The 13,576-nt window shown below is 43.0% G+C and overlaps 1 protein-coding gene across 2 annotated transcripts in view; it reads left to right on the forward strand.

Moving 5' to 3' along the window:
• pear1 (platelet endothelial aggregation receptor 1) overlaps positions 1 to 13,576 on the forward strand; it is a 47,378-nt gene that overhangs the window by 11,721 nt on the left and 22,081 nt on the right. Inside the window, exons 1-4 of one of the 2 annotated variants that reach the window (XM_035627187.1) lie at positions 7,533 to 7,620; positions 11,378 to 11,488; positions 12,558 to 12,659; positions 12,758 to 12,858. In XM_035627187.1, coding sequence (XP_035483080.1) covers positions 11,382 to 11,488; positions 12,558 to 12,659; positions 12,758 to 12,858 — 310 coding nt within the window. In that variant the 5' untranslated portion in view covers positions 7,533 to 7,620; positions 11,378 to 11,381. Of the gene's footprint in view, positions 1 to 7,532; positions 7,621 to 11,377; positions 11,489 to 12,557; positions 12,660 to 12,757; positions 12,859 to 13,576 lie in introns of those variants that run through there. The other variant, XM_035627180.2, reaches the window with a different exon arrangement.

The raw sequence follows: 13,576 nt of genomic DNA on the forward strand, positions 1-13,576 counted from the left end.
CTTCTAATGTTGCAGACGGAGAGGTTTTTCCGCCTCTGACCCTACTGTGAGAGTTTACAATGCAATGTCATGTTTTTTGGTCACAGTTTGTGGAGAGACTGTGTTTTTATTTCACAAGGACTCCGTGTGTCTCCGCACCAGTATGATCCACAGAGCGTTACAGCACATATAATTACGGCGCTGTATGGTCATGTCGCTCTGAAACCTCAGCCAGGACCTCCATTTTGGGTTTTCCACCATTTCACTCACTAGAGTTTGGATATTTTCCTTTTAAAGACACCAGACATGGTTTCAGTCCAAGGTGTGCAGGTCTGTGTTTATGTTAGTTCTGCTCCACAGAGGTGCGTTGGTGTGTTCATCACAGCGCCTTGGGTGTTTAGATTAGTTTTTTTTGTGGACTCCTCGGCTTCCTCTGACCAATGAAGCCACAGTCACCCTGCCTGCGGTTTCGGTCTGGAGTGTGGAGGACCAGACGGCAGTTTGCACTGTGGGTCTGCGTACGAGAGCGCACGCGTCATGCAACAGGGAGAGCGAATGACTCCAGCTGGCACAGAGCCCGCTGGGGGAAAGAAAAAGTGTAAACCACATCAGATCTGCAAAAAGTAAACGGTTCACGAATGAAGAAAACAAGGATCATTTATTTGTTTTCTGTGTCCCCAAAGAGTTCAGCCATGACATTTGTTTAAAATTTCTTCTATTACATTGACACATTTTACTCCCTGTCCAGTAAAAAAATGTTGTATCATGTTAAATATTTGGTCAGCGGGAGGACGTCAGATGAGTATGCGGTCCTTCAACGCAGCTCTGGACATACACGTCTTCACACATCAAAAAGAACTTGGCCGTGCGTCGCTCAGACCACCTGCGAATGTGATCCGAGTGATCGGATCTCAACAAAGACACCGTGTTCACATCATATGGAAAAATCGTCCGTGCAGCCGCTGAGTCGTCGCGATTTCAGATCGGCGATACCAAACTTTAAAGTAGATGTTCACCAAAGTTCAAAATACAGCCCTGCTTGCACACCCCACAGCTCAGCTGACTGGCCCAGCATCCATCTCTGTTGATTCATACACTGCTTTCAGAACTGCACGGAAATCTGGACATTGTCCTGACATTTTCCGGAGGGGCTGTGTGTGAGAACTTAAGTGTTGCTGTGGACATTTTTCCATCCAGCCCCCTGGTAAAATTTCCTGAAAATGTCAGAGTGAGCCCATGTGAGAATACAGCTGGAAAATCTCAAGAAAATTCACAGCGAGTGAGTGGGCGTGTTGGTAGGGTGACCAGATCCCAACAAACCAAATGTGGGGCAAATTAACAAAGATTATAGTCTAATGTTGCGACTTTGAAACATCATACATTTATTCAGATTTTTGTTGTATCAAAATCTACTGAACCACATACAGAAGTAGAACCATGTTTATCAAACAGAAGGCATCATTCACTTTAAGCCTTTTAACCCTCCTGATCAAATCACTGAATTTCAATAGAAATTAGACACAAAAATGTAGTTATGCACTGTGTCGCTTCACATCATACATCGTAAGTAACTAAAAAACTACTCTGGCATAAAAGGCAAAAAACTCTTTGAGAGTCCCCTTCCTCTGGCTTATCCCAGTTGTTATGACGTTCCCAGTCTTTGTTGTAGCTGCATTTTCTTTTCTTGGCCGTACTTTCCATTTTATTTTCCAGACATCTGCATACTTTTTGACTTGTGGCTACAAAGACAGTGATGCACAGCGCTAACCTGCGCAGTTCAAGTGGGCACGTTACGTGTGCGCGATTTTATTGACATCAATACACAGCCCCTGAATGACAGCTTTCCCTGCTTTCTCTACAGCCATTGGGTAAAAGCCGAATTTAGACAAGTGTCTGTGAGAAGCGTCTGCCAATCAAAATGCGGGACATGGTCTCAGTTTGTGGGACGTGGGAAAAGGGATAAAAATGCTGTGCAGTCCTGCATAAAGCGGGACACCTGGTCACCCTACGTGTTGGTGACTGTAAAGAAAAACACTGCTTTGCTTTCCGCAGTGGAACTATCACCATGTCCTGCCTCCTGCATGTTTCAGCCACAGGACATTCCACAGATTTACCTATTGGTGTGAACGCATCTGACTCCGACAGTCATATGTGAAAGGCAAACTGGAGTTGTCTGAAAATAGCTTCATTCATTCATTCATTCATCGTCTACCGCTTTATCCATTTAAGGGTCGCGGGGGGGCGCTGGAGCTAACATTGGGCGAGAGGCGGGGTACACCCTGGACAGGTCACCAGCCTATCACAGGGCCACATACAGAGACGGACAACCATTCACTCTCACATTCACACCTACGGTCAATTTAGAGTCTTCAATGAACCTAACCCCATTCTGCATGTCTTTGGACTGTGGGAGGAAGCCGGAGAACCCGGAGAAAACCCACGCATACACGGGGAGAACATGCAAACTCCACACAGAACCTTCTTGCTGTGAGGCGAAGGTGCTAACCACTACACCACCATGCAGCCCTTGAAAATAGCTTAAGTTTCCCAGATACGACAGTAAGAAAAAAACTAAGGTTTCTAGTTTTTTGTGAAGCTAAAAACAGCTAATTTTTAATTTAGAAATGATTCCTGATTTATGGAAACGTTTCGAGTTCCATCGGTGTTGTTGCAGTTCAAATTACAGACAGAAGTTGAGCCTCGTCTCGGCAACGTGTTGAACTCGTGTTGATGTCCTCATGTGGTCCAAAACAACAGCGCTACCATGGCGACCTTATCACCCCAGCCACAGTTATCCACGGGCTCTCCATTACCATGTCACAGAAGCTGTGACAAGCCCCAGTACCTCCTGACCTCACTCATAAAGACAATCTCCAACATAAACAGGCCTACACACACACACGCCTTTCTATGGTTGTGAGGACACCCCTTGACATAATGCAATTCCTAGCCCCGTAACCTAACCATCACAACTTAATGCCTTAACCCAACCCTTCACTTAACCTCAACCCTAATCTTAACCTAATCTTGAAAACCTAAAACCAAGTCTTAACCCTCCTTGTAAGGACCAGCCCAAATGTCCTAACAACGTCAAAATGACAAAGATTGGTTTTGTGCCCTCACAACTACTGTAAGACTATATAACAAATACACACACACACACACACACACACAAAGAAAACAATGAAATGCAGCACATTCACTAATCACTGCGGCTATATTTGTAAGTATAATGTATTTTAGAAGTATATGTTTTTTATGTAGGACTGGGCAATGAAATAGATTATAATTAATCAATCAATAGCAGTACAACAAAAGTTCAAGAAGAAGAACAGTTTAACCCACAACCTTCACTCAGGAGCAAAAATCAGTCTTTAAACTTGAACGGAAATTATTATGTGACATTTATCGTGATAATCATCGATATCGACTGATATGAAAATCATTCTCTTGATAACATATTTAACCATATCATCCAGCCCTAACTACTGCATATATCTAACATTTTATTTTTTTAATAGGCTACAACAAGGTGAGTTTTCCTCGATGGGACAATAGAGTAGAAGGGAAGTGATGTTCAAGGCCAATAATCACTCAGATCTGCTACCTGATTAATCTCCACTACACAAAGTGTTTGGTTCCTCCTGGAACCAATCAATGTAATGGGGGACCAGGAATAGGGCGACATTATATTATACCCTGTTTTTCTCAACCGAATGAATTTGATCCCAGACCATTATGCCTGCGGTTGCCAGAGGAAAGCTGGCTTGAGGATGTTGTAGAGTTGACAAAGGGGTGACATGAGGTGATTTGATTAGTTTTGTTCCATTGCACATCCCTTAATTAACAGAGTTTTAAAAAAAATTACCTTAACCCAAGCACAGATTGGCAGGCCGCACCAGGAATCTGTTGTTGTATTTAACAAGCCTGCTGCTATAAGGAGTCTTTTGTCCGGGCGGATCCAAATGATTTACTCCCGTGTTATTGCTGGAAACTCCAGCGAAATTTTGAGGCAGATCTTCTGACAGAGGTATAAGATACAGTTGCAGAGGAGGAAGTGGAATTACGACCATATATATATCTGTCTGGGAAAAGGGGACAAAAGAAATGAGAGTTATCAAAGTGCAAAGGTGTGCGTCGCTTCTTGAAGTTCAAAAGGTCAAAAGTCTGAGAATCCTCAGCTCACTTGCATGAATCTTCAAGATAGCAAACGCTGCAGAAATCACTCAGGGAAATTCAGCCTCCCCCTCCCCCCTCCCTCACTAGATCATCCTTTTGTCACGCAACTCCCCCGAGAACTGTCAACCGCATCTGAGCTGCTGAGAGTTTTCCACTCTTATGCTGTTTTTTTTCCCCCAGTGTGGGGGCTCAGCTCTGTGGCAAAGTACCACCTTTTACTGTATGTGATGTCTTCACTGCAGACAGGGTGAATCATTCTGATGTAGGCGTCACATGTTGATAAATTAATGAACGCCATGAAACCCGTGGGCGCGCTTGAGTTTAACGTGCGTTCTCGTGTTACATTTCTGGGTGTGGCGGGTAATTGTTTCAACAGGGTGCTGTCAAGGGTCTCTGCCCCCCCGCCACACTTCACAAACACAAGGCACAGCATCAACTGTGGAGTGTGTGCCAGCCCCGCTGCGGTCTAGCAGCTGAACCCGTCATGCGCGCCATGACGAGAACCCAAATGTAAAGGATTATGGTTTTTCTATTCAGTTTACAGTAACACTGTGTTAATGCGAGGGAGGGGTTGGGGGGGCTTGGGCTGCGGTTAGTGCGTCACATGGATGACTCTGGCTTATTTATTCCAGTTTCTGTCCTGTTTCTGATGCCGAGACGTTTTATAGATTTGTTTTTCTAACAGATGAACTGTAAATGTGTGACAGAAAAACATTGCGACCGCGGCCTCCACGTGGAAGGTATCGCTCGATACCCATGATGATCACAATCAGGGGGTGATCATTTAAAAGTCCTTCAGCCTGCAATACACACCACAACCTCACAGGCCAATTCTTTTAAGTGTAATGTTGCACAGCGAGGCTTTAATCATGTGCAGTTTGATCCTTGTTGTTGCCAGGAAACGTTTGAATTGATTTCTGTCCCTCGGACTCTCCTTTTTTGTCTGTTGCCAGAGCTTTTGCTAGTTTGTAATGTTCACAATTGTGAGTGCTCACTGGTTTCCCGTATCTCGACGCAGAAGGCCCCTTAAAAGGACTGCATTCAGCCTCAGACCCTTGTTTGTTGAGGTTTTCGTCTCAGGGAGCTCGATTTGAGCACATTTTTGACTTTCTGCAGAGTTCACTTTGGGTGGGCAGAGCTCTGGGGAGTAAAGCCTGATACAAGAGCAATGATTCTTCATTTCTGCTCTCTCATTGTTCTAATGGAATTATAATAGAGGTGAACCGCTCCTTAACCCTCCCTTTGGGAACCACCGGTTGAGTAAATCACAGCAAACTCTTATTTTTAAACTTTCTTAAATTGCTGTGACTATTATTATACCAAATTAAAAGGAATCTCATTAATTCAAGGGATTAAGAAAAAACTTTTTTGTTGCATTGCAATGACAAAGTCCTGGAAATGGATCTCTTGTTTTTTTGCATTTTAGAAAGAACACATCTTCATCCAAGTTTCTAGTATTTTTCAAAAATATTTGTTATTTTAAAATTATTCAGCAGTTTTTTATAAACCCCATTGAAAACGATCCTTCCTCTCTAACGCTGCATCCCTCATTGTCAATTTAGTTTTATGAGTGACCTTATTATGAACTTTTTTTTCTTTTTCACATCAGACATTTAAACTGTTATGGGAATGTGGTGCTAATATTAGAGTCACTTATCACCAGGGCAGCCTGACACCAGGCATAAATTACCTGCAGATTCACACTCAGGACTGCATCGCACCTGCATGATCGTGTGTCATATCTCCAAAGCAGAAAGTCTGCTGGAAAAACGATAGTATTTCACCATGTTGCCCTGTGTTTGGTTACCTCGGAAACATCGGTTGGAGCTTTAATGTAGTTCACAGAATAAAAGCATTTCAAGTTTAGGTTACGTGATGATTTTTGAAGAGTACGTTTGCGTCTGCAAAGCTAAGCTCAGAAATGTCTCTAAGTGAACGAGAAAAAAGTTCCCTCTCTGACTGACATGAAAACGAACTAGTATTTGGCAGCACTCTGTCTCTCTTGCTCTCCCAATATGCTATTCCATCTGTTTTATTTTTTCTGTCCCCCATGGCACCGAGGCCGTGTAGGAATAAATAGAGACAGGAATCTGAGGTTAGATAGAAAGGAAACCGGGAAGCAAACAGTTTGTTTTGCGCCATGTGCTTCGCTTGAACCAGAATGAAAAGAAAAAAGTATTTTGTTCCATGGAACCTGTATTAAGTTTTAATCCATTTTAGGAGGATACAATTTAAGATCACATATTTGATAATTTGTTTCTATTTTGGTCTCAGAGTTGGTGGTTTGATTTCCCACTTCTCTTGTCCACAGGACTTCTCCTGCTACCAAACAAGGCTGTCACCTTGTTTGGTAGCTTGCTGACATTGTTGTGTGTGTGTGTGTGTGTGTGTGTGTGTTTGTGTGTGTGTGTGTGTATAGTATAAGCTAATAGTGCTCTGAATAAAAATGGTTGAAATTCTCAATCATAGCTCATAGAAGAAGAAGTGTCTGTTTGCAGGTGGTTTCAACCTGTTATTTCATGTGTTTAGAATTTTATCCTTAGTTGTTGCAATACTCAAGACCGTCCTCTACCCAAAAACATCCAGATAGTTTTTGAAGCAGCGAATTACGACATATGTGGTCGTTGACCTGGTCTGTAAAGTGATCGTGCTGATTCTTTGCCATGTCACCCTAACCATCACCATTACCTTAACAAGCTCATTAACCATGACCTGGTTAAGCAAATGATAGGCCAAGATGCTCTGAGGCGAAATAAGTATTTTTGGCGGAACCTGCTGTCACCTGTAGAGGCGCTATTTTAGGAAACGGTCGATATGGTCGTTTTTACCACATACGACGAAGTTCATCGTATGAGTTGGAGGAGGATAAAACTTGACATATAATGTGTTGATCAGTAAACTTAAGACATGTAGGATGGTGGATTTCGTAAATTCAGGAGAGAACCAGTCTTTTTTTTCTGCCTTCATCCACATAGTTACTGACCAGTTAGTGACTGTTGCATCTTCTCATCTGAAATGACCCCATTTCCCCAAATGGCGATAATCGTATTAGAGAACGTGTCCTGCTCACGTGGGTGTAGTCGCTGTCCAGAGTGTTTCACTAGTATGTACATGCAGTCCGACAGGAATACTCATCTGTCGAGATAATGGCTCTTATGCATGAAATTGAATCAAAATGATTCATTTGTCGTCAGCACTTATACGTCCTGAGGGGCCCGTGATTGAAACGGAATATGGGAATAACATTGATACGAACGTCTCGTGAGATTAATAGTTTACCAGTGCATCTGTTTTCATTCGCGCTTTGTTGTTTTTTTCTCTCTCGCTGCAGCCTCTGTGCGGTTCTGGAGAGAGGTGCTGCAGGGGCCCTCGATCAGCTCACGGCATTCCTCAGTTCGTACGACGCTCGTACGCTTGGTCCGCTGCTTTGGGACCTCGACAGCATGAGTCAAGAGAACCCCAGTGCGTTAGCAAAATGTCCTCAGACACTAAAAATAGTTTTTCTCCGAACTTGTTTCAGCGTATGGGACTCATTTGACTCCCGAACATGAAAACACAAGATCGGTCCCTTAAAGACGGTGTAGTGGGTGTTGGAGTGTGTGTGCATGTAGAGATTATGTGTGTGTGTTCATGCACCGGGACATGCGCCTGTGTGTGTGTGTGTGTGTGTGTGTGTGTGTGTGTGGCATTCGGCCTATTTTCTATTGGTTTAAACAGCCACATGAAAGTTTCACTGCACTGGACGAGATTGTCTGTCTTTTTCAGTATAACCGAGACCAAAAATATGTTGGAGCAGCTTCTACTATTGTAGTGTTGTTTTTGTTTTGTTTTTAAATTTACTGTTCTTAGTCCAGACTTTACTACTTTGACCAGTGGATGTGAACTGTGGGAGTGTGCTCACATTACTGTCAGTTACCGTAGCCGTTACCTAAACGCATCAAAGGTGAAAACGGAAAAGCTGCGATGCATCGTGGTACTTGTGAAAAGGTTGAGAGCTGCGGCTGGAAAACGCCCAGAGGAAAGCGATAAGAGTTCGCAGCTGAATGGGACGGGAGGAGAAGGCTGCAAGAAGGAAAGGGGAGGAATCAATCAGCAAAGAGCTGAGGTAGAGTTTCATGTATAAACCTCCATTTTAGATTACCTGCCCCTTCTTCATTTCACTAAATAACAGGGTTGCTCCCTTGGAGCGTCCGGTTCACCAATGATGACATTACCACTCGGAGCTCCAGCAGCTCTAACTGCCCAAAACCCCTTCGATGCAAACAGCAGCTGAGCTGCACTACAAAACAACTGCGTCTGCACTCATTACACTCGCTTTCTCACCATTTAAGAATTCCCATGCGGTTTTGAAGCCCTTCTAATGAAACACAATTAAAATGAAAAAAGGGTAATGAAAAATATTTACCCTCGGCCCAATGAAGTAGCTGGTGAAGTTGACAACTCCTCTTGATAAAAGCCATATGCCCGTTGTCATAAAACTCTTGTTTTTTTTTCTGGCACAGATTTCTTAGGCGTTAGCGTTTGTGCCAGTGGGCGAATTAACTCCTGACGGTGGAGAGGCGAGGCACTTTATCAGAAGCAGAAAGATCCGTGCACTCACGCTGATTACTGCTGCAGTCATCCTCACCGTGCCAAATCCCCAGCGGTGATAACAACCGCTGGACAGTTCACGTCCACGTAAATCTGTTAAGTGAGCCTACCATTGATATTTAGAGGTGGACAGCTCCTGTGGACACGTCAAATAATCCTCGTTCTGATGTGCATTTTCCACCAAAGTGCCAAAAAGAACACATTGTGTACACATATTAGAAGTTGCGCCGATGGTAAGTGAACCGCCGACCTTGGCAGTGAGCGAGGGCGATGCATTATTCACGAAGCCACAGTCGTGTTTTTCTCCCCATCTCAGGAAATGTCCCAAAACTTCCCAAGCATGTGGACTTAAAAATGCAGATATGTGCATGGAAAGTAAGAGAATTGTGGGGGGTTTTTCTCCACCACAAATATATGTCATGAAGGACACGGGGCAAGACAGTAGTTTAACAGTGAAATAATACAATGGACTCTACTGCCAGAAGCCAGGGGCTGATTTATAAATAATAGTTTTTCTTCTTTACTGATTTTTGATCTCACTTTGTTTGTCTTAAACCAAATCTCCTCCCAACGCAAACTAAAGTTGTAGTTCCCTAAACTTCACTCTAACTTTCATTAACCCTAACCTTGTCATGTGATGAAAAGGGGCCATTCAACTCACAAGAATCAATCTGTGTTTAAGAGTCATGCTTCCTTTTTTTGTTTCTCTCCCCCCCATATCAGCCGTAAAGTACAAATGTGTGCTTTGAAAGTGAAAGAAATCTGTTTCTCCACCGCGAACGGACGACACGACGAGGTCAGGGCTAGAAACAGGATCCAGAGTGATGAGAGTGGAAACTACTGACAGCAACCACGGACAGATTTACAAATCAAATAATTTTTTATGCCTCAGCTGTGGCCTGGAGGCACTATTTTTTGTGGGGGTTTCCGTCCCTTTATCCCGAACGCGATATCCCAGGAACGCCTTGAAGGAATCTTGGCACAAACTTTCACTCGGACTCAAGAATTAGCCCAGTTGCTTTTGGTGGTCAGAGGTCAAAGGTCAACGTCACAAAAACCTGCTTTTGACTATAACTCAAGAAATGAATGCACTGATTGTGACAAATTTTATAGGACATTTTCAGAAACAAAGTGATAACAGTTTATATCCAAATAGGTCAGAGGTCAACTTTACTGTGACACCATCAATACAATACTTAACATAACAACTCAGGAACAGAAGGGGAGATTGTGACCATATTTCCTGGCTGGCGAAAGCAAAGCGAACTTGAGGCCTTGATTCTAGTTCACCTTTCTTCCCCTTGACAAAAAATCTTTCCCCAATTTTCATCTAGAATTGTCATGAGCTCAGAATTATAAATAAAGGGCTGATGTTAGCATTTAGCTCAAAGCACCACAGTGCCTACTGTTAGCATGGCTGCAGAGTGTTGATTTAGTTTCATCAAGTTTATCCTCCTTGAAAAAAATCTGGACCTAAACTTTACTCAAAATAAACACAAATAATAGTAATAAAACTGGAGAGTAACTCTGAGGGATGTTTTTCCACGAGTGACTTGACCCAAGGAGATAATCTCGATCAGTCACTTGATCAGTCACTGTCCCAGCGGATCAGAAATCCCCCCGAGGTGAGATTTAGATAACATGAGAAGCTGTGCTACAGCAAATCTGTCAAAGGAGACGTTGACAAAACAGTGAAGAACATGCTTTTCCGATCCGATGTCAACATGACGCCGCCGATGTTTTCTTAGAAATGTCGTTACATTCCCACGATGCTTTTACCCTTTGGCCAGAAGACTCACATCGCTGGCCTGCTGAACTTCTGTTCATTTCCAAGGGATATTTTGAAGGGGGGAAAATGGGGGGAAAAAATTGCCTCCCTCCTGCTCCCTGAGAGCCTAACATGGTCCCCGTGCCGAGGCGCTCTCTTGGGCCGACACACTGATCAGATCCAGATGCTGCTGGAGTGTGGATGGGGACAGCAGACGAGTGTGGAGGCTTCACTGGTGCACTGATTGATAGGGGTCAGGATGAAGTTGGGATTCACGTTACTTGACTCTGACCTGCTCCTCTCAGGTTTTTCCCCTGAAGCCTGTGTTTTATGTTCGCCATTCAGAGAGTGTGGAGCTCAAGGGGGGGGGGGGGTCTGGCTCTTCGCCTCACCTCTGCTGAGTGTTTAATGAACTCTTTTACAGTCAGGGGCTAAATCTTAACCACAATTTATAGGTACCCACAGCCAGTTTTCAATGAATCTTTCTATCTGCCACACCGTGAAACGTTAATTATTCTAAATGAAAAGCAAAAAACGGGGAATGCAAATCTCTTGTTGAGAGTGGGAATAGGACTTTAAAAAGTTTCCTTTTTTTCCATTTTCCATCTGTGTGCAACATTTTCCCTTCTGTAGAGCACTGCAGAGTTATTGCTGTGTCAAGGCTGTTCAGGTTTGTCATTCAGTTGTAAAAAAGGAAATTACAAAAACATACTACTATTGAATGGATTTTTTTTTGCTTTTTAAAATAGTATACTGAGACATTTTCTCCCTTTCATGTGTATCGTCCTCTAGCGGCCCCGCTCTGACATGTTTGGTTAGCTGCATCCCTCTTTAAATATCTGTCCTCATTTCTCCCCTCAGGACGATGCCGACCATGCAGAGCTCCGTCGTCCCGCTGATCGCCAGCGTGCTGATTGGTCTGAGCTGCTCCCTGAACCCCAGAGACCCCAATGTGTGCAGCCTGTGGGAGAGGTGAGGCCAGTTTATCTACGACAAACAAATACATGGTTCTGGTCTGGCTTGAAACTGAACGTATTTTTTTATAGGCTACTGTATATAAAATAGTTTATTGTGTAGTTTTAGCAGGACTCAAGAGGGTCAGTGGTCGGTCAGGACACTCGTCTAACACATAAACGATCAAGTACGCTTGTATGGTAAAAATCTCAGCGGCTCAGCACTGTGGGATATTCTTGCTCAGTAGAGATGGAAAACTCCAAATAAAGCCAGATCAGTTTTCAGGATAGAAATAGTTGGTTGACCTGGACTTGAGCCGATCGGACCCATCAGGGCCCATTATCACATCTGCCAAAATCGAAATTCAATGTTGCTGTTGCAAATGTCCAACCTGGGGTGCGTAGGATTTTTACATGAAGCCATAGCTTTCAAATAAATAAAAAGGAGTAGAAAAACTCTTTCCAACAAAAAAACCTGAATCATTAAAAATATTTTGATCAGGTAAATTGATAAGGTGGATTTTGAGGCTTTAACGCAACAGAGCCGAGCATGGATGCTAATGTCAGGAGGCTGAAAATGGAAACTTTCGTAATGTTTCATGTGGACAATCTTAGTTTGTGTTATCATGCAAACGTTTCCTGATTACTGTCGCCCGTGACACAAAGTACTGGTGCTGCGGATGGGGATGTTATCAAATTTGCAGGTAATTGTCACAAACCAACTAATTTTGACATGAAGAAAAGTTAAGAGATCACTAAAAGGATTATTCACGCTGGAGGACATGAATTTCTGTACCGAATTTCATGACAATCCCTCTAAAACCTTTTGATAAATTTCATTAAAGAATCACAAAGTCAGTAGGATTCATCCTCTGAGAACCATGACTATCTGTACGGTCCAACTTTTGTGTCGGCCCATCTCTTAGTTGTGAAAATGCTATGTAGACAAAAAATCACCAAAGTTATTTTTCTGGAGACCATGAACATCTACAAAATGTTGTGGTCGTTCAGTCTGAACCAAGAAATCTTTTTTCTATTTATTCTGTGAATCATCAACAGTGCATGCCGTTTGTTCTTTCCCTTCTCAGCTTCACCACCTCAGTCAAAGAGTCCTACTTGCATCCTTACGACCAGGTGACAGAGGAGCCCTGTTCGGACCCTCGGACCGCCTACAGATGCATGCGCCACAGGTAGTGCCAGCATGGTGACTCATTTCCCGTTGGGCTGACTTCCTGTTCCTGTCAGCGGCGGGTCGAAAGCATCCTGTTTGACCGAGTTATTCTTTCAGGATCACCTACAAGACGGCCTACAGGCAGGCGGTGAAGACAGACTATCGCAAGAGGTACCAGTGCTGTCCGGGCTATTATGAGAGCAGGGACAAATGCGTCCGTAAGTAACCGTGGAAACCCTTTTTATCAGCCTTTTAACATCCCTGAATCAGACAGTAGGAAAGCTGAGAATGAAACAGAATCTAGAGAAGAAGATTTAGTCCCTGGTCAGCAGGGAATCATCAGAGGTTTAATAAACCATCTCCACAATAAACATCAAAACCAAACTTTATGTTTTCACTATGCAAGTGAAACAATGGCTTTAACAGCACTGAGTAACATTTGATTGAATCCACGTGTCACATTAATGCTTATACATTGTATACATGTGTAATTATACTGATGTATTAAATATGCACATGTATAGTTTGATATATCTGCCCTGTTTTTTGGTTTTCCATTTAAACGCTAACGAAGGACTGGGCTGTAAATTAGCTTCACGCTGTTACGCTATGATATAACAATTATCACATTTATGGCCTTATATAAACTATAAATGATATCAAATCACTGATGCTCAGGTAAACACAGCTCAATCTGTTTACACATACTGTATTAATCGGATTAATTCCCAAAATGACTGCACAACTCTGGTTCCATAAAGCAAGTTTCTTTGTCAGGATCTTCTTTTTTAGGTCATATAGAATAATCTGTTTTATACAGCTAGAATTCTGAAGTTATTTGGCTTTGTACAGTCAAAACCAAATGTGCATGTTTGCAGAACCAGCACAGAGACACACTCGTGAAACAAAGTAATGCGACGCTGAAACACGACGATG

This window comes from Scophthalmus maximus, chromosome 1 (genome assembly GCF_022379125.1).
Source record: "Scophthalmus maximus strain ysfricsl-2021 chromosome 1, ASM2237912v1, whole genome shotgun sequence".
In the NCBI taxonomy this organism is placed as follows: domain Eukaryota; kingdom Metazoa; phylum Chordata; class Actinopteri; order Pleuronectiformes; family Scophthalmidae; genus Scophthalmus; species Scophthalmus maximus.